The following is a 19,938-nucleotide window of genomic DNA, read 5'->3' on the forward strand; positions in this document are numbered from 1 at the left end:
TGCTCATTCCCGAATCACAATGTGCCATTAGAAGTTGATAAAAAGGTTTGTACCAGGGATGAGAGGCTAGATAACCTTTTTGGGTCTGTTTTTGAAACTCACATGACTGGTCACAGCTACAGCATCTTCAATGCTGCCCATGCCGTGGCACAAGCTTTGCAAACCATGTACTCATCAAGATCCAACCATGACCCACTAGCAGGTGGTAAAAAAACTGAATGGAAAAACCTTCAGCCCTGGCAGGTAATGTTTCCACAACAAAATGGATTTATTGCCATGAATGCATTTTTATAAAGTGAAATAGCACCCAAATACAGTGGTACCTTGAGTTACAAACGCCTCAGGTTACAAACACTTCAGGTTACAAACTCAGCTAACCTGGAAGAGTTACCTTAAGTTGAGAACTTTGCCCCAGGATGAGAATGAAAATTGTGTGCCGGCGGCGCAGCAGCAGTAAGAGGCCCCATTAGCGAAAGCACGCCTCTAGTTAAGAACAGTTTCAGGTTAAGAATGGACCTCCGGAATGAATTTCGTAACTAGAGGTACCACTGTATAACAGTGGAATTGCACTTGACATACAGTGGTACCTTGGGTTACATACGCTTCAGGTTACATACGCTTCAGGTTACAGACTCTGCTACCCCAGAAATAGTGCTTCAGGTTAAGAACTTTGCTTCAGGATGAGAACAGAAATCGTGCTCCGGCGGCGCAGCAGCAGCAGGAGGCCCCATTAGCTAAAGTCGTGCTTCAGGTCAACAGTTTTGGGTTAAGTACGGATCTCCAGAACGAATTAAGTACTTAACCTGAGGTACCACTGTACGATTCATTAACAGGAGCAACAACTATTGTTACATTTAGGGGGATTCTGACTTAGAGGTGTTCAATCATGAACCCACATATGGCAGCTTCACCCCATTGGTTCCTCAGCTGAGCACATACGCTGAACCTGTGACTTATTTTGTACTGAGCAGGATTATGATCACTCATTAAGGAGCTGAAATGTGGGGAAAAGGAGAATGATGCGTGAACAGAAGGAGCTAATCACTCTCGGCGTAATATTGAGGGAAATTGCCCTTCTGAACATGCGTTTAGCCTCATAGCAGCTTGTGTATGTGTGATTTTAACCAGAATCACTGGAGAAGAAAAATGCTAACCACCTAAAACCCTCTTCACTGTTGCCGCCTGGGACACATTCACACCACACATTTAAAGCAGTATTACACCACTTTAACAGCAAGGGCATCTTCAACAGAATCCTGGGAATGACTCCCTCAGGAAGTTGTGGATTCTCCTTCCTTGGAGGTTTTTAAGGAGAGGTTGGCTTGCCACCTTTCATGGATGCTCTAGTTGAGATATCTGCATAACAGGGCTTGGTCTAAATGACCCTTGGGTTCATTCCAAGAACTCTAAGATTCATCTAGTTTTTTCACTTGTAGATTGAAAGAACAATTTGCTTGCATTTTTTAAAAAAATACTGTTTGACTGCATTCATTATTGCATTCCCCCCATAAGCATTTGTAAAAGGAAATTGCAAAAGAAACAAAAACAAAATCCTGCACCAGTAGGGAAATGTATTTATGAAGGTCAGTGTGACAGTGCTGATATCTTTCTTTCTTTCTTTCTTTCTTTCTTTCTTTCTTTCTTTCTTTCTTTCTTTCTTTCTTTCCTCATTCCTCAAGCTTCATCAATTTCTTCAAGGCATCTCCTTTAACAATTCAGCGGGAGAAAGAGTGCACTTCAACAATAAAATGGAAATGGTAACAGGGTTTGACATAATGAAGATGGTCATATTTCCCAACAACTCCTTCACAAAAGTGAAAGTTGGAAGAGTAGATCCCAGTGAAGGGCAGGATATCATCCTGAATGAGGACAGGATTACTTGGCAAAGACGTTTCAATCAGGTATGTGTATATACTGATACTAAAAAATGGGACCTAATGGTCAGAAGTTAGGCTCTGAAATTTGTTTTTTTATTTATTAAGTTCATTTATGTCCTGTCTTTCCTCTAAGGAGTACAAGAAAATGTTCAATATTGCCTTGCTTCCATTTTTCCTCACAAAAACACTCTGAGGTACGTTAGCCCGAGAAATACAGATTGCCCCAAGGCCACACAATGATTTTCTTCGCCAAGTAGGGAATTGAACCCTGATATTTCTGGTCTTGCTTTAACCATTTGACCACTGTGGTTTTCAGTTAGTGCCATGTATGCAGAAACTCCGCAATACCTTTCTCTGGGCTGGGCTGGGGTGGGGGAATGAAACACTGAATAGCAGAGAGTGGGCTTGTTTCTAAGAAAAAAAATGTATGATGGTGCCTGGATACCTTGCTTTATAGCTGAGATTCTAAAAATGCTAGAAACTTCTCCTCACTGTCTTTTAACTGGAAGTTAGGAATGTGGATTGTGGTCCATATGAATTTTGGTTTATAGAGCCACCATTGCCCCACTCCCTGCTCTCCAGGGGATGCCCATGAGTTAAAGAGAGATGGAGTGCCTAATATTTCTACTTTTCACAATAATGGTATAGAACTTAAAGTTACCCATACAAGGAATATGTGGTACATATTTACCAGGCCTTGATTATGGGCCTCCCTCTCTGTGAGGAAATTAATCTGTGGAGCAAAATGGACTCCCCCCCCTCCACAAATGAATTCCACTCCCCAACCTGTTTTTGTGGGATAAAAAATTCATTTGAGTAAGCCATTGGTTTACTCTGGTGTGCAGATACTCCTCAAACAAGCAATTGGCTATAAAACTAAGATTCAGGGAACCACTGGCAAATTGTCTGCACCGTGTTCAACTGATTGCTTGAATCTTTTTAGTTTTGCCAATGAACAAAAGTGATCTCTAATTTATTCCACCCGTAATTCTTTCAACCTTTATGCGTAGGTGTTGCCCCTTTCTGTATGTAGCGACTCCTGCCATGCTGGTTATCAGAAGAAGAAGAAGGAAGGGGAGAAATTTTGCTGCTATGATTGTGTTCCATGTCCAGAAGGGAAGGTTTCATGGCAACAAGGTAGGTGTTCTAGTGTGTTAATGTTTCCGGAATACACAGAAAATACAGTTTATGAAGTAAAAACAATAAAGAAATTTATGACAACTTAAAGACTGACAGATACTCAGCATAACCAGACACTGCTATGTTGAAGATTCTCATGAAAATGGGCCTGTATTCACAAATGAATTCGCACTATGTTTCTCGCTATTTTGTTTTTCAGACATGACAGACTGCTACAAATGCCATGACGATCAATATGCAAGCAGGGACCAAGATCAATGTATGTCAAAGACATTAGCTTATCTGTCCTACGAAGATCCTTTAGGGATTAGTTTAGGATTGGTTGCTGTGTCTTTCTCTATTGTTACAGTATTGGTAATTGGAATTTTTATTAAGAACAAAGATACCCCCATAGTCAAAGCCAACAATCGGGACCTTACATACATTCTCCTCTTCTCCCTCCTGTTCTGCTTCCTCTCATCATTGCTATTCCTTGGCCAACCTGGGAAGGTGATCTGCTTTCTCCGTCAATCTGCTTTTGGCATTATCTTCTCAGTGGCTATCTCTTGTGTGTTGGCTAAAACCATAATTGTGGTTCTTGCTTTCATGGCCACCAAGCCGGGGTCCAGAATGAGAATGTGGGTGGGGAAAAGATTGACCAATTCCATTGTTCTCTCCTGCTCCATTATTCAAGCAGGCATTTGTGTGCTGTGGCTGGCAACCTCCCCCCCATTCCCAGATTTGGACATGCAGTCCCTAATTGAAGAAATCATAGCAGAATGCAATGAAGGGTCTGTCACCATGTTTTATCTTGTTCTGGGCTACATGGGAGTTCTGGCCATCATCAGCTTCACTGTGGCTTTCCTGGCAAGAAAGTTGCCAGACAGTTTTAATGAAGCCAAGTTCATTACCTTCAGCATGTTGATGTTCTGCAGTGTTTGGTTGTCATTTGTTCCAACCTACCTGAGTACCAAAGGGAAATATATGGTGGCTGTGGAGATCTTCTCCATCTTGGCCTCCAGTGCTGGCTTGTTGGGTTGTATATTTTCCCCCAAATGCTACATTATTTTGTTGAGACCTGAACTGAATACGAGGGAGCAGCTGATAAGAATAAAGAGTTAAAGAATCTAAGTAAACAATTTATGTATTTCTTGTGCAATATGACAATGAGACAGTGGACCTACTCAAGAAGTCAGATTTAGGTAGCATACATTCCTGACCAATCTATTTGGACTCCTATGTTACAAACAAACACAACAAATATGACAGATTCATATGGATGGAGGGTTAAGAATATAACGTGCATGCATGATGGCTGATTATTCTTCTGATGTATTTATCTTAATTCTAATTCATAACGTCTCAAATAATGTAGGCCACAATCCTTATGAATAACCAAAATAAGGAACTGTATGGAACCTTGGAGATTGACTCACTACTAAATATTTTCCAAATCTGCTTAATACATGACATATAAAACCTTGAACAACTTAGGTCTAGGTTACCTCAAATACTATCTACCCCTATACAGACTTGTAAGGTCACTTAGATTGCCAGGGGAATTTGATTAATGATACTGTACTTTATAGTACATCACAGGGCATGTATCTCCCATAGATGAAGCACCAATCAACAATTATTTCAAACATCTTGCAAAGTCTCATCTTTCCCTAACTGATAAGACTGGACTATGTTTTATGTGCTTTGAAACTCTTGAATTATTTGCTTCAATTATATGCTTTTAAGTGCCTTGTTTTAATTCTTTTTAATATTGTATACTACTTAGAGATTTTAAAATATTAAGTGGTTTATAAATGCTTTCACATAGATAGCGTTAATAAATAAGGAGGGAATCATACAATTCAACAGCAGCAGGTGCAAATGAATGGTTTTCACTGACATGACATCGGGGCAGGAAGGATTAAAACTCTATTCTCCACATTCCGTGGTACTGAGTATTGTTAACAATGTTCTATGTTTCTTATGTCTTATGTCCCCGCCTTCTGTCCACTTGTAAAAAGCTCTTTGTGAAATAGATTCATTGGTGCTTTGCTAAGCATAAAAGAAATTACATTTATAACATGCTAAATTAAGGTTCACAGCTGATGGACCCTTAGATGGGAATTAATACTTAAAATATATTAAGGTTAAAGAGCAGTTGGAAATGGCTCCCTCTCCCTTCTTTCATTTCACTGTATCTTTGTGCAAAATAATATGTGGCCATCTCTGCCACTGTCCCAGATGTCAAGTAGAAATGGAAATAATAGTGATTGTGGGAAGAATCAGAAGTGATTCTGATTCTCCTTTGGAAAAATGTAGGTCCAGGTTTATTTCATTTACTGGCCCAGTAAGTGCTCCAGTTGTTCCAGGCCTCTCCTAGAAATCTATTGGATCCATGTCTAGCATATGTTCCTAATGGAATCACCATTGACGGGGCCAATTGTGTACCATTGTCACTGTTTCTACTCCAGAGAGCACTTGTTCATAACTCATCTCACCGCCCCTACTCCTCCATGGGAAACCCTTAGACCTTCCACTTTCAAACTCAAGCGACTATGAAGTGCACTTTTTAACTTCCAAATTTCATTTCAGAAGCCAGTCCTATTCTGGACCTTCTTTGCCCTTCCATTTTCAGTATCAATTGTCTGGAGATATTTTCAATATCAATTCTCTGCAAAATTCAGAAAACGCAAACTTTATTTATCAGACCAAAACCTTAGGGACAAAGCAGCTCCTTCACACCCCAAACCCAGCTTTGTCTAATTCACTCCAAATTGGTATCAAAGTTTTGTGCTCTTTTTGTGCAACCTTTTGTTACCAACCACACACTTTTTGCCACTGCCCTGAACTGAGTAATTGGTACACTGTGAACCAAAACCCAAATGGGATCGTCCTCAGGAGGCGGTCCTTCTTGCGACTGGGCTCCTGGACACACGCCTGGATAAGTAGGTTTTGTTTCTCGGTCCAAGTTTCATTTCTCTAAATAGGCATCACAGGTCATAGCCAATCAGGAGGGGGTTGGGGTGGTTTAAGAATTATAGAAGCATCAGCGCAAGAGTGCCCAGGCACATGATTGGCATTGCTGAACCCGCCCTCCCGCCCTTACTGTTGGTTCTCAGCCTTGCTGTGGATTTCGTGTGAGTCACCTGTCTTGGGACAGGGGCCGGGTAGGAATTTTTATCCATTTGGAAAATTAGCACTGGTCACTTGGTTTTTTGCCTACCCCTTTAGCAATTGCGACAACTTTCCAGGTTTGGTGGTTAGGCATTGGCTTAATTTTATGTTTGGAGGGGAGGTGTGGCCATCACCTGCCCCTCAATGATCAATAGGTATTCTGTTAAAGGAATCTTTATTTATTTATACCCTTTATATCTTGATTATTTTTACTCATTATTCTTGATTTATTTATATCAAGAATAGAACAATTCTGTACCAAAAGTTACCAAAGTATTGTTAGGATTTTTATCCATCCGTGCTGCTCCAGCAGTAGCACTATGTTTGTGTATATCATGTGAGTGTCTGAGAGAGTGTGAGACAGGAAGTCTCAGTACTGTTAGATGTTAGTTGGAAGTTAGTTTCACATCTGTGTGTGATGCTGTTCTGTACTGGTGCTCAAAGAGCACAGACATGCTGGTGGATTCTCTGTATATAGACTGTAAAAAAAAATAGTTTAGAGCTACTGATTGACTCTTCTGCTATGATATGCAAGCAGACGAGTGTGCTCCTCTCAGAAGGGAGGGGTTGCTTATTACCGGTCTCTCTGAGCTGAGGGAGATTTATAGCCAGAGAGTGACCACCGGAGAGATGCCCCAGTGTCTTGGGAAGTTGGTGGCCTTCGTGGGCGTGTGTCCAACAAGAATGAATATCAACAAAACTTTGCATATTTTGATTTGTATATATGGCACCTTATGAGAGGCCAACATCTGACATCCTGAAGCCCTCATGCCTTCCCAAACAATTTTACTATTTATACTCCACCCTTCTGACTGGGTTGCCCCAGCCACTCTCGGCGGCTTCCAACAAATAATAAAAGCATAATAAAACATGAAACATGAAAACCTTCCCTATAAATGGCTGCCTCCAAGAGGACCCGGGATACCCAACCCTCCAATGTTTCCCTAATGAAAATAGGGACTTCCAAAGGAAGGAAGTCACCTACGAGTGAGCACATAGAATGGAAGGTGGCATGATCCCCAAGGATGTGTTATATGGAAAGCTGGCCTCAGGCACTGGGCATGTTGGCAGACCAACCCTGTGCTACAAGGATGCCAGTAAAAGTGACATGAAAGCTGGCAACATTAACCCTGCCATGTGACAATCGGTTGAAAACAACTTCAGTGCCTATAGACAGGTTGTGTAATCACAGAACTGGGAGGATCAAAGAAAGAATCACGGGATGTACTCATACTAGTGAAACCAGATGCCTTCATGTGGCCCCAGCTGAAATAAAACATGTCTCTCCCCAGAGGTGTCCCAGGAAGTGACATCTTCTCTGTCTCCTGATGTAGAAAACAGCTTTTTTCAGAGTATCAGGTTAACTGCCAGTTCACTCTTATATACACAGTGAATTCGATCACCAAGATTTATGCCTGGCTATCATCAATCAGAAGAGAAGACTCCCTGGGAAAGACCCTGATATTGGCAAAGATTGAGGGCACAAGGAGAAGGGAATGACAGAGGACAAGATGGTTGCATAGTGTTCTCGAAGCTACCTGCATGAGTTTGACTAAACTGCGGGAGGCAGTGGAAGACAGAAGTGCCTGGCGTGCTCTGGTCCAGGGAGTCACAAAGAGTCGAACATGACTAAACGACTAAATAACAACATCATCCATCACCACATAATTATCTCTATAGGCAATTCACTGACAGAAGACATTAGTTGGCCATGTTCCCTGCTCACCAGAAGTGAGACTATTTCAGTCTTTTCATGTCCTGTATATCTTCATTCATTCTTGCAGATTCCGTAAGAGAAAATATGGTCCGTGATATTGAAAAATTGCCGCTTTCCATTCATTCTAACACTTAAAAGGTGTTCACATAAGTGAGTAATGAAGGAGAGATTGTAATGTGGTCATTAAATCTTCCACCATGTTTGTTCAAATAAACATAATGACTCTTAGAAATGTTTACAGGACTCTTGTCAAATACATATATTAGGTTGGAATACAAATTCCAGCTACTTCAGACCCTGTGCATTATATTTCTTAGCCAAAGAACAAGGTGAGGTTAGGACAACATATTCGAAGTTCTAAGCCTAAGACTCTATCAGGCAAGGCTTCTTTCCACTTGCCTTGCTCTACCATCTAGTCTCTGCTTCTCATTGTGTATTGCATTATTTTATGTACTGTGGCTTGAAGTTGTTTTATTGATTATAGTTTAGATATTATTTCTTCGGTAGATTTATTGCTTTATTGTTCGGCGCCCAGCCTCCCTTCCCCTGGGAGCCGTAGATCGTAAAGCAATTAGCAGAGTTACACAGCAGCGTGTGTCGAAAGAGCAGTAAATGAGTCCCAAACGTTTCTTCTGTCCTAATATCCCTTTATTGGCACAAAAGTAGTGTATTTACAAAGTCCAACTTCCATCTGATTCAAGCTGCATCTTCTCCCTCTGCTTGCAGCGATGCAACAAACTGCTTTCGATTTCCACTCAGTACACAACATTCCAAGCTGCTTTCGTCACGTCCTGGCTTACTTCCCTTGTAAGCCCATCCCCTCAGTCTCGAGACACAGAAGGTTAACCCTTCACTACACGCAACATTATTTATTGTAACTGTTGAGTGGATTTCTGTTTAACATTCATATGTTGATATTATTATTTTATACTATTCTAATGATTGTTGAATGTTACTTTTTTGATGTAGATCGCCTATTTTAAACTTATGTTTTATTATCACATTTTTGTATTGCATTAGATTGTTATAAGATGTACATTTTTTGTTTCTTCAGCTTGTAAGATAGAAAAAGGGTATACAAATTAAAGATGATGATGATGATGATGATGATGATAAGCCTAAAGTTAGCAAAATGCCCGCTGTAGTTGCACCAACTAAGGCATTAAAATCCACACAAAGAATAGGCACTGTGGGGAATATATTACTGATCAACTCTGAAGATTTGCCAATATTAACTATCTATTTCTCTTATTACATCCATTTTTGCACACATGTTCCAAATATAAATTATTCTGTATATTATTTGATTAAAAGCAGCTTATGTACCAATCTGAATTTAATTGGTGGGAGATCTGCATGAAAAAAAATTCAAGAAAGTCACAATCTTGAAAGAAAACTGTGTTCTGTTTTGTGTAATGTTTCAGGAAGCAGAAATATTTTTTATATTAAAATGCAAATTGAATTGAATTTGCTGCCCATCACTAGGTGCTTCCAAATTAATATAGGGCATCAAATAAAACTCAGAAAGGACTATCAACATTAATTTTAAGTACCTATAATGTTACAGTAGGCTCTTTCATCCTAAACTACTTGCGCTCTACACATACAAAAATAAAATGGGATGCACAGCAAAATTCTTCAATTTTTTCTCCTTATGAGTTGCTCCTTGCTATTCATCTGAGGTCTCAGCATTATGATATAGCATTTAGGGGCAAAGATGCAGCCCAGTAAGCCAGCACTGGAGGACAGGATGGAGAAGATCTCCACCACTACCATATACTTCCCTTTGGTGCTCAGATAGGTTGGAACAAAGGACAACCAAACACTGCAAAACAGCAACATGCTGAATGTAATGAACTTGGCTTCATTAAACGTATCTGGTAATTTGCGGGCTAAGAATGCCACAATGAAGCTGGCTGTAGCCAAGAGGCCCAAGTAGCCCAGGACAGAATAAAACATTGCAACGGAGCCTTCATTACATTGCACAATGATTTCCTCTGCTACAGAGTTCATGTCTAAATCAGGGAATGATGGAGTAGTGGTCAGCCATACAGTACAAATACTTCCTTGGATAACAGTGCAGGAAAGGACAATGGAGTTGCTCAGTTTTTTCCCCACCCACTTCCTCATGCTGGACCCTGGTTTGGTAGCCATGAAAGCTACAACCACTGTGATGGTTTTGGCCAACACACAAGAAACAGCCATTGAGAAGATAATGCCAAAAGTTGGTTGTCGGAGGAGGCAGGTCACTGGGTTAGGTCTTCCAAGAAACAGCAATGTAGAGAGGAAGCAGAGCAGGAGGGAGATGAGCAGCGTGTACGTGAGGTCCCGGTTGTTGGCTTTGACTATGGGCGTATCACTGTGCTTAATAAAAGTTCCCAACACCCAGGCTGAGATCAGGGAAAAGGAAACAGCAATCACAGCTGAACTTTTCCCTAAAAGCTCTTGGTAAGATAGAAAGGTTATTGTCTTAGGGATGCAGTCACTTCTGTCTTTGCTTGCATGCTCTTCCTCTGGGCATCTGAAACAGTCATCAATATCTGAAAGAAACATGGAAAGAGATAGAATTTGATTTGATTTGATTAGTTTATCTTCGGTCATTAGATCGTGCTTGATGCAATGGAGCTCACTGTCTAATTTGGATATACGTATTAGACTGCTGCTTTATTGAAATTCCTTTTGAACAATTCTGGAAGGCAGAAACTTATTTACACACTATTCTTATTTACCACTTGTAAATTGCCAATCATTCGACCCTTTATAATGGGGAAACTGAGGCAACAAATCACTTACCAATCTGGTTTGACACCTTCCCTTCTGGACATGGAATACAATCATAGCAGCAAAATTGTTCTCCTTCCTTCGTTTTCTTCTGATAACCAGGCTGGCAGTGTTCATTACACAGAGAAAGGGGAGGCACCTGCTGTTAAACAGAAAAGGATTGCACTGGGAGTTTTTATTTTATTTTTACATTGTGCAAGTGTTAATCATCAAATTAAAGAACAACAACAAAATTTGTTGAACAAGAGCAGCTTCCTTCCTTTTCTTCTGATATCCTAGGTGGCAGTGCTCATAGCACACAGAAAGGCAAGCAACTACCTTTACAGAAGAAAGAAATTGTGGTGTGTGTTTTTATTTTTATTTTTGCATCATGCAAGTGCCAATCATCTTTCTTTCCTTTTTTAAATGCCAATCAATCAGCCCCATAAATTTTGCCTGGGATGATGCTTTCAAACCCAGCCACACCATTGCTTCTTCTATTGCACTGTTATCCACATCAACTAGCAGTATAGTTCATTTGCATCCAAAACATAGGCGGCATAGGAATCCAATTGACACATCCAGCTGTGAAGCCACTTCCCTCACTCTCCATCCCCAAGAATGTGTAGATTCCATACCATGTTAAAGCTTGTGTGCCAATCAATTAGATCTTCATTGATCATGAATCTGTTTTCTTCAGGAGCTCTAGGATCTTCCACCCTTCCAACTTTCACACGAAGGAAGGAATTGTTTGGAAACATGATCATGTTCATTATGTCAAATCCACCACTCCTTTCCCCTTTTTCATTAAAGAACACAGTCTCTCCGGCTGAGTTGTTAAAAGAAATATCTTGAAGATATGAGTGCATCTAGTTGAAAGAGAAGAGCATACAAGTAGACCAGAAACTAATGGGGTTTGTTTTGCAGGAGATATGTGTTACTGGATACCCAAAGGACTGAATGAACTTTTATATTCCTCCACCAGTAAGAAAAAGGATGATGTATTCACAAAAATAGACCCTTCTTTCAGCTCACTGGAAAATTTAACCAACCCTAAGTTATGTGGAATATAAAGAAGTAATAAACCTAGAACAACCATTCCTACCTGATAATGGACAGAACAGTTAGGAAAAAAGAACATTAAAGAAGGCAGACTCCCAAAAACTTTCTGTGTAATGGTAGACAATTTGAATTTGATAGATATCTGGAGAAATAAACATGTGTCAGATAGGGGACAACCTTTTTTTTCCAAATCTGAATGAAAGCAGCGCAAGGTCAGATGCTATTTGGTTGTCCAAAGAATTAGAATTAAAGGTGAGGAAAATACAAATAAGGTCAAGAACAATATCAGTCTGAAATCCATTAATCCTAGAAATGCAATATGAAAAACAATACACTTTTAGATGGAGATTAAATGAAGATTTATTAGAAGATCAGAACTTCATAGAAAAAGCAGAAAAAGTATTAGGGGATTATTTTGAGCTAAATCTGAATAAGGGGACAAATGCATAGATAGTATGGGATGCCAGTAAGGCAGTTATGAGGGGTTTATTTATCCAGCAAAATATATACAGGAGAAAACTGAGAGAACAGAAGAAGAGAGAAATTTTGGAAAGCCTAATGAAAAAAGAAAGAGAACTAATATGTAAACCAAATAAAGAATTCAAGAAGCAAGCAATTAAAATAGTACAAACACAATATTCAATGATGATTATGAAATAGAGTTGAAGAAGAAGAAGAAGAAGAAGAGGAGGAGGAGGTGGAGGAAGAGTTTGGATTTTATATTCCGCTTTATCACTACCCGAAGGATTCTCAAAGTGGCTAACATTCTCCTTTCCCTTCCTCCCCCACAACAAACACTCTGTGAGGTGAGTGGGGCTGAGAGACTTCAAAGAAGTGTAACTAGCCCAAGGTCACCCAGCAGCTGCATATGGAGGAGCGGGGAATCGAACCTGGTTCACCAGATTACGAGTCTCTTAGATGAAGATTAAAAGAATGAAACAAAAATATTTTGAACATGCAAATTAACCAGGGAAATTGTTAGCATGGCAAATAAATAAAAAGGAGTTTAAAAACTCTGTAGATAAAATTAAACTAAATGGAAAAGTTATAGACAACCCAGAAGAGAATAGGAAAGCATTTGTTAAATATTACACAGATTTATTTAGAAAAGGGGACAGAGATAGACTAATATTTAAAGGCAAGTAACCTACCAAAAATTAAAGAGGAAAATTAGTAATTTTAAATGTCCAGATATCAACTCAAGAAGTACAGTGATACCTTGGTTTACAACCATAATCCGTTCCGGTGGTCCGTTTGTCAACCAAAACAGGTTGTAACCCAAGGTGCGCTTTTGCCAATGGGGCCTCCCAAATTTTTTTGTTCATAATCCCCAAAAAATGGGTTGTAAGCCCAAAAAAGTTTGTAAACTGGGACACACAATTCTGGGTTTGATGTGGTTGTAATCCAAAACGTATGCAAACCAGACTGTTTGCAATCAATCAGGCAAAAATAGGAAACTTGCCAGACCAGATTGACTATCAGCAAAATATTACAAAAAAATTAAATAAGCAGCTTTTAGCACCATTAAATGATATAATGAATGAAATTTTAAGATCAGGAAAAATACCAGAGACATGGGCAGATGCATATATAACATTAATTCCAAAACAAGAGGCAGATTTGACCCAAATAAAACATTACAGACCAATTTTGTTATTAAACGATTATAAACTGTTTGCTAACATAATAGCTGATAGGATAAAAACAATATTAAAAGAATATATACATCATGACCAGACAGAATTCCTTCCAGGGAGACAAATGAAAGATAATATATTATACCTGGAAGTAAGAAATGAAAAACAAGCAGCATTAATGTTTATAGGCCGAAAAAGCCTTTGACAATGTCTCTTGGGAATTGATGAATAAAATCCTTGAAGAAATGGATTTTGGAGAAACATTTAGGAAAGGAATTTCTGGAATATATGCAGATTGAAAAGCTAAATTAATTGTGAATCAGGTGGTAACAGATGAATGTAAGATACCGAAGGAAACAATACAGGGATGTCTGTTATCACCTTTCCTATTTATTCTGGTCCTAGAAGTCCTGACGAGGAACATTAGGGCTGACAAAAACATTGGAGGAATACTGGTAGGGAAAAAGGCTTAAAAATTGAAAGCATATGCTGATGACCTTGTAATTACAGTTGAAGACAATAAGATTTTAGAAAAAAATAAAGGAATTTGAGCAAGTTGCAGGCTTCAAACTAAATAAAAATAACTCAGCTGTTGGCTAAAAATTTATCAGAATAAGATAAAAAAGAATTATTCCAGACTATAGAAATAGAGAGTTATAAGAAAATCAATATTTAGGAAGTTGGCTTACACCTAAGAATATCAACATTTATAAAGACAATTATGAAGTGTTGGAATGATATAAAAAGAAATGTAAAAAATATGGGGCAGAATGAATTTATCATTATTAGGAAGAATTGCAGCTATTAAGATGAACACATTGCCAAAAATGTTGTTTTTGTTCCAGTCAACACCAGTAATAAGTAACATAGCATGCTTTTAAAAATGGCAAAAGGATATCTCAAAATTTATATGGAAAGGGAAGAAACCAAGGATAAAACATAAAATACTTACAGATATTAAAGACAGAGGAGGTTTCTCCCTTCCAGACTTCAAATTATATTATGAAGCTGCTTATGTTACTTGAATCTGGGATTAGATTAAATTAGAAAACACAGATTTGTTAGATTTGGAAGGACACAATAACAGATTTGGATGGTATGTGTATCTGTGGTATAATAAAGGGAAAGTATATAAAGCATTCCATAATCATATAATTAGGAGATCACTTTTAAAAGCATGGGGGAAACATAAGGACTTTTTAGAACAAAAGAGAAGAAGAAACTTTTTATGTATGCTACAGCACTGGCTAGGATATTGCTAGCCCAAAGATGGAAAAGCGACGAGATACCAACTAAAGAACAATGGCAAGAAAGATTGATGGGATACGCTGAAATGGTGAAGCTAACTGAAAAACAAAGACAATAGAGAATTTTAAAAAGACTGGGAATCATATATGAGGTACCTACAGAAACAATGCAAAGAAAGTTTGAGTAAACGCTTACAATTAATAAACAAATACAGTGGTGCCCCGCAAGACGAATGCCTCGCAAGACGAAAAACCTGCTAGACGAAAGGGTTTTCCGTTTTGGAGGCGCTTCGCAAAACGAATTTCCCTATGGGCTTGCTTCGCAAGAAGAAAGCCCATAGGGAAATGTCCGGGGACCTCTTTTAAATGCTAGCGGTGGGGAGCAAAGCCTTTTTCCCCCCTCCAGCCTTCAGAAGAGGTCCAGGAAGGCCGGCGGGGGCCGAAAGGCTTTGCTCCCCACCGCCAGCATTTTAAAAGCAGTCCGGGATAGCAGGGAAGCGCTTCCTTTTGAAGGCAGGCTGGGGGGGAGCAAAGACTTTTGCCCCCCGCCGGCCTTCAGAAGAGGTCCAGGACCTCTTAAAAGCCCCCGGATGGCTTTTGAAGGCAGGCGGGGGGGAGCAAATACTTTTACCCCCCGCCAGCCTTCAGAAGAGGTCCTGGACCTCTTCTGAAAGCTGGCGGGGGGCAAAGGTCTTTGCTCCCCCCTGCCTGCCTTCCTGGGAGAGCGGAGAAACGCGGCGCTGCGTTTCTCCGCTCTCCCGGGAAGGCAGGCGGGGGGGGGAGCAAAGACTTTCGCCCCCCGCCGGCCTTCAGAAGAGGTCGGGGGACATACTGTCCCCGGACCTGGTCTGAAGGCGGTTTCCATGGGAACGCATTAATTGACTTTTAATGCATTCCTATGGGAAACAGTGCTTCGCAAGACGAAAAACTCGCAAGACGAAAAGACTTGCGGAACGAATTAATTTCATCTTGCGATGCACCACTATATAGAAATTAGAAAGATCATGTTAAAATGATAAGAGAATAATATTTGATATAAAGAACTCAATATGAAGATATAATACAGAAACAGGGGAATTAATATGTAAAAAACCAGAAGAGGAAGTTAAGGGAGGTCGAGGGGAAGAAGAGAAGAAGAGTTTGGATTTGATATCCCGCCTTTCACTCCCCTTCTGGAGTCTCAAAGCAGCTAACATTCTCCTTTCCCTTCCTCCCCCACAACAAACACTCTGTGAGGTGAGTGGGGCTGAGAGACTTCAAACAAGTGTGACTGGCCCAAGGTCACCCAGCAGCTGCATGTGGAGGAGCGGAGACACGAGACTACCGCTCTTAACCACTACACCACACTGGCTCTCAAGGGGAGAGGGATCTGGGGAATTATATTCTTTTGTTATCTGATATGTGTCAGTAACAGGAGGAATGCAGAATCCCAAAGCCATCATGAAATAAGATGCTTAACAGCGGTTACTAATAGATGCTTAATAGTGGTTACCGAAGGATGGATTGAGCCAAACTAATGGGAAGAATACAATCCACACACAGTACCTGCCAAGGCTGCACTTCTGGAAGTTCGAACCTTTTTCTGCTCACCATTGCTCTGTAGTTGGATCGATATGAGTACATGATATGAAGAGCATGGGCCACCACATAGACAGCATTATAGATACTGTAGCTGTGGGCAGTCATGCGCATTTCGAAGTAAGGCCCAGGAAGGCTCTCCAGAGTCTCTTCCCCAGTGCAGGGTCTACTGTATATTGATGAGAAATTGCCATTTGGAAGGTTACATTCAAATGCTTTCTCCCAGAAGCACGTGAGAAATCCATCTCTCAAGCAACTATTAGGTTTTCTACTCTGAAGAAAATCATTGAACCCCAGAGGATCATTTGAGTGAATTGTGAAGCAAATGGCACCACTGAAATATTGAAGGTCCCAACCCCTTTGAAAGTCTAATAATATGAAATCAATCTCAGATGTCATAATCCACACTTTTCTAATTGATCTAAGTCCAAAACCTTTAGGATCTTGCATGAATATAACAGTTGTCAGCCATGCGATTACCACAGTTTCTCCGTACATTAGAAATGTACTGACTGTATTATCAATGAATGGTGCAGACAATCTCCAGTAAGTCTTATAAAGTTCAGGAATACTATCTGAATGAAATTCTTCTGGGATTCTTTCTATGAAAGCCGAACAAATTTCAATCTGTCTAAGCAAGATTTCCATGTCATGCAAGAAAGATTCTCCACTGACTCCATCGTCTGCAAAGAGCCCAACCCACGTCCATCCAAAATGTTTAAGCAGTCTGATAACCCCTGTGTACTGAAGAGCTGAGTTGGGAACCATGCAGTAAAAGGAGCGGGTAAGACTTGTGAGACTTTTCTCTGGAGGAAATGAGCCATAGATGAGCTGGAAGAAATTAAGAAATATTGTAGAACTAGTTTTGGATTATTTTTTGTGTATATACAACACATACTCTATGAAGAAATCAATTGATCTTATGAGAATTGAATCCAAGTTATGGTAATATTAAATTTAACATGCAATAGCCTGAAGTACACAAGGATACAAGAGAATATTACAAAACAAATGGAAAAACAAATTCAATAGCTGTCAACACAACAGGAAATAACAGTATGAAGGTCGCACATAGCTGAAGGGAAGTAATGGGTAAAGGAGGAGGGAGGAATAAGGCAGTAATTGGAAAATTGTAGCGGACAAATATGCAATTTAGGAGGTTAAGAACAAGGAATTAAAAGAAGAAGATTAAAGTTAAATAGTAAAATGAGAAAATCTGAGAAGAATTTAGTACAAATGAAAACATGAGAGTTATGTTATTCCTTCTATCTTGGTTTATTTTGATTGTAAGGTTTTCTGTTGTAAAGGTTTATTTTGGTTGTAAAGTTCTCTGTTGTAAAGATTGTACATAAAATCAATAAAACATTAAGTATATAGGTCGTTTGATACAACAAGAACTCATTGAAGCAATCAATTGATCTTATGAGAGTTGAATCCAAGTTATCCTAATATTATACACTTTCTATGGGTTCTCATCCATCAACCTTTTTTATATTATTATTAAGGAGCAATCCTGTATTGGAATTACAATCACTTAATGGGATTACGTTTTCTTGGCACGAACACCTGCCTATAACTCTGATTCACTTCAGCAATTTGAATTGTGATTTCCACATGAAGTGCACATCTGCTGGATTAAAATCCATGCCTAATATCTGTCATATCCCTTCCATGTTTTGAAACACAGAATTACTCCTAGAATGGCAAGAGTAAAATTTGTGGGGGCCTATGATAGTGGCCTATGATCTCAGACATTTGGAAAGAAGTATCAGAGTCAAATCCCCCAATGATGCTTAGGAGATTTTTTTGGGTGTCACATTTGTAGTTGGGGACAAACTTAGAGGATTTGAAAAGGAGTTCAAGAGTGCTCTGGTAAGTCATCTTTGCATTGTTGTAGCTGTCATAGATATGGAACCCAAGTGTGACGTTAGGCAAGATCCTTGGATTCTCATTTATCTCTTTCACAGCAAATGCCAAGGCCAGGATGTGCTGATAGAACTTTGTCACGAAACTGAAAGGAGAGTCCATTTATAATTTCAGAGGAGAACTCTACAATGCATTAAATGTGCATGCAACAATAGTGGTCATTTCTTCCCCCGTCTCATTTAGATTGTAATAAAATTATTTTATTTTATTGTCAGATTTCTCAGGTAATTTAAACCTCCCTCTTCAGCTCAAATATAATTCAGGAAATCTGAGGGCATACTGGTAGTTTTGAAACATCACTCGTTTGTCCTTTGAGCTTTCCCAGAAAGCAGAAAGCTTTCATTTTCTGTGACATGCCAAAATGTGTATAATATTGAGTTTTTGTACAAAAGGTATCAGAAATTCTGCAGCAGATGCTGATTAATTCTCATGTGGACTAATAAAAAAAATCAAATTGATGTACAAATGTGGGAAACTAATATTAAGACTCAAAAAGGGAGAAACATGGAAAATAAGAATTAGACAGAGTTACCAATGCCTATTATGAACCCAACATGAAGGTCTGTCTTGAGTTTACAATGTAAACTCAATGTAAAATTCAGCACATTGTAAAATATTTCCCACTACAACATCTGAGCACTAATATGTATCCATTTCTTTTTTTAAAAAAATCATTTTCTTAGACACAGACCCACCCAAATCCAAACTTTTATTAATAACATTTTAAAATCCCTACTCCCTGAATTGTGGATCCCCTTGTTTGGATTGATTACTCCTATGCTTTCTGGTGATTCATTGCATTGTTCTTTGTGAACCACACAAGCCAAGAAGATGTAGACAGGGAAAGAATGCTTACAATGCAGCGTCAAAGTGCTTTGGTGACGGCTGGTTTTTGAAGAAGAATGTATAGGGAGAGTAGATGATATGCGAAGCAATCCCACCAATGTGAAGGTCACCTGGCTCATACCATTCCTGTGGAACAGGGAGGTAGTGAGTCATTGGGCATTTCATTGTGTCTGCTTTGCCCACTATGGGAGGCAACAAAAGCAGCATCAGAAATAACCACAGTATCTTAGGCTTCATCAGGGTATGGTGGAAGGTGCTGGGTTCTGGCAATGCAGCAGCTATTGAAGCTATTGAACAAGCAAAATTTTGAGAACTGAAGAACTGCAAATGTGTGCCTTGATTAGTAGCTGAAATTGCCAGCACTCTGATATCAAGTGTGGCTCAGCAGATGAAGAATATCAGAAACTGACGGAAAGCAAACAGACAGAAAGTTGCCTGTCTTTGGCCCTCTACTCCCAAGCTCTCAATTTGGCTAAAGTATATTTATAACCACTTTCAGAATGGCTTCTTGATTTCTTTCTCCTGTCTTCTAGAAAGCATTTGGAGTTTTCACCAGTTGAAGAGATTATAGTCTTCTGGATAATTACAGGGGGAATAATTACTTCTTGAGAGCCAATTCTCTTGACTGGCGCTATTGGAAGCAAACATGTTGTTTCCCTTCTTGATATCTGACCAAAGCAATTCTCTGTTGTTGTTTTTAGGAGCACAAACAGTGGCAAATTTGTTAGAGTAGGGATACGGAGAATGTGGTTGTGCTCATGATCTCTTTGTGGGCTTGTTAAGGCCATCTGGTTGGGCATTCCTAGAACAGAATGCTAGATGGGATGGTCCTTTGCCTTGATTCTGACCTTGTCCTTATGTCCCTTCCCACTGATGTTTCCTGGGTCCTTTTACAAGGACAATTACAAAAGTGGGAAGGAGCTATGTGATCATCCTTGCCCATATTGTTCTGGCCTTAGAGATGCCTGGCACTGTCAATTTTTTCCATGACTCCA

General features: G+C 39.5%; 1 protein-coding gene and 1 gene segment (V, D, J or C); one reads left to right on the plus strand and one right to left on the minus strand.

Moving 5' to 3' along the window:
• LOC310830886 (vomeronasal type-2 receptor 26-like) overlaps positions 1-4,118 on the plus strand; it is a gene marked incomplete at both ends in the record, with an annotated part of 5,501 nt that extends 1,383 nt beyond the window's left edge. Inside the window, 4 exons of the mRNA XM_083710721.1 lie at positions 1-243; positions 1,680-1,901; positions 2,888-3,014; positions 3,217-4,118. The exon at positions 1-243 is cut by the window's left edge and continues 612 nt beyond it. Coding sequence (XP_083566847.1) covers positions 1-243; positions 1,680-1,901; positions 2,888-3,014; positions 3,217-4,118 — 1,494 coding nt within the window. The remainder of the gene's footprint in view (positions 244-1,679; positions 1,902-2,887; positions 3,015-3,216) is intronic.
• The window catches only part of LOC310828875 (Ig mu chain C region secreted form-like), a 1,309,992-nt gene that overhangs the window by 254,944 nt on the left and 1,035,110 nt on the right, over positions 1-19,938 (minus strand).

This window comes from Podarcis gaigeae (genome assembly GCF_964106915.1).
Source record: "Podarcis gaigeae genome assembly, chromosome: 13".
In the NCBI taxonomy this organism is placed as follows: Eukaryota; Metazoa; Chordata; class Lepidosauria; order Squamata; family Lacertidae; genus Podarcis; species Podarcis gaigeae.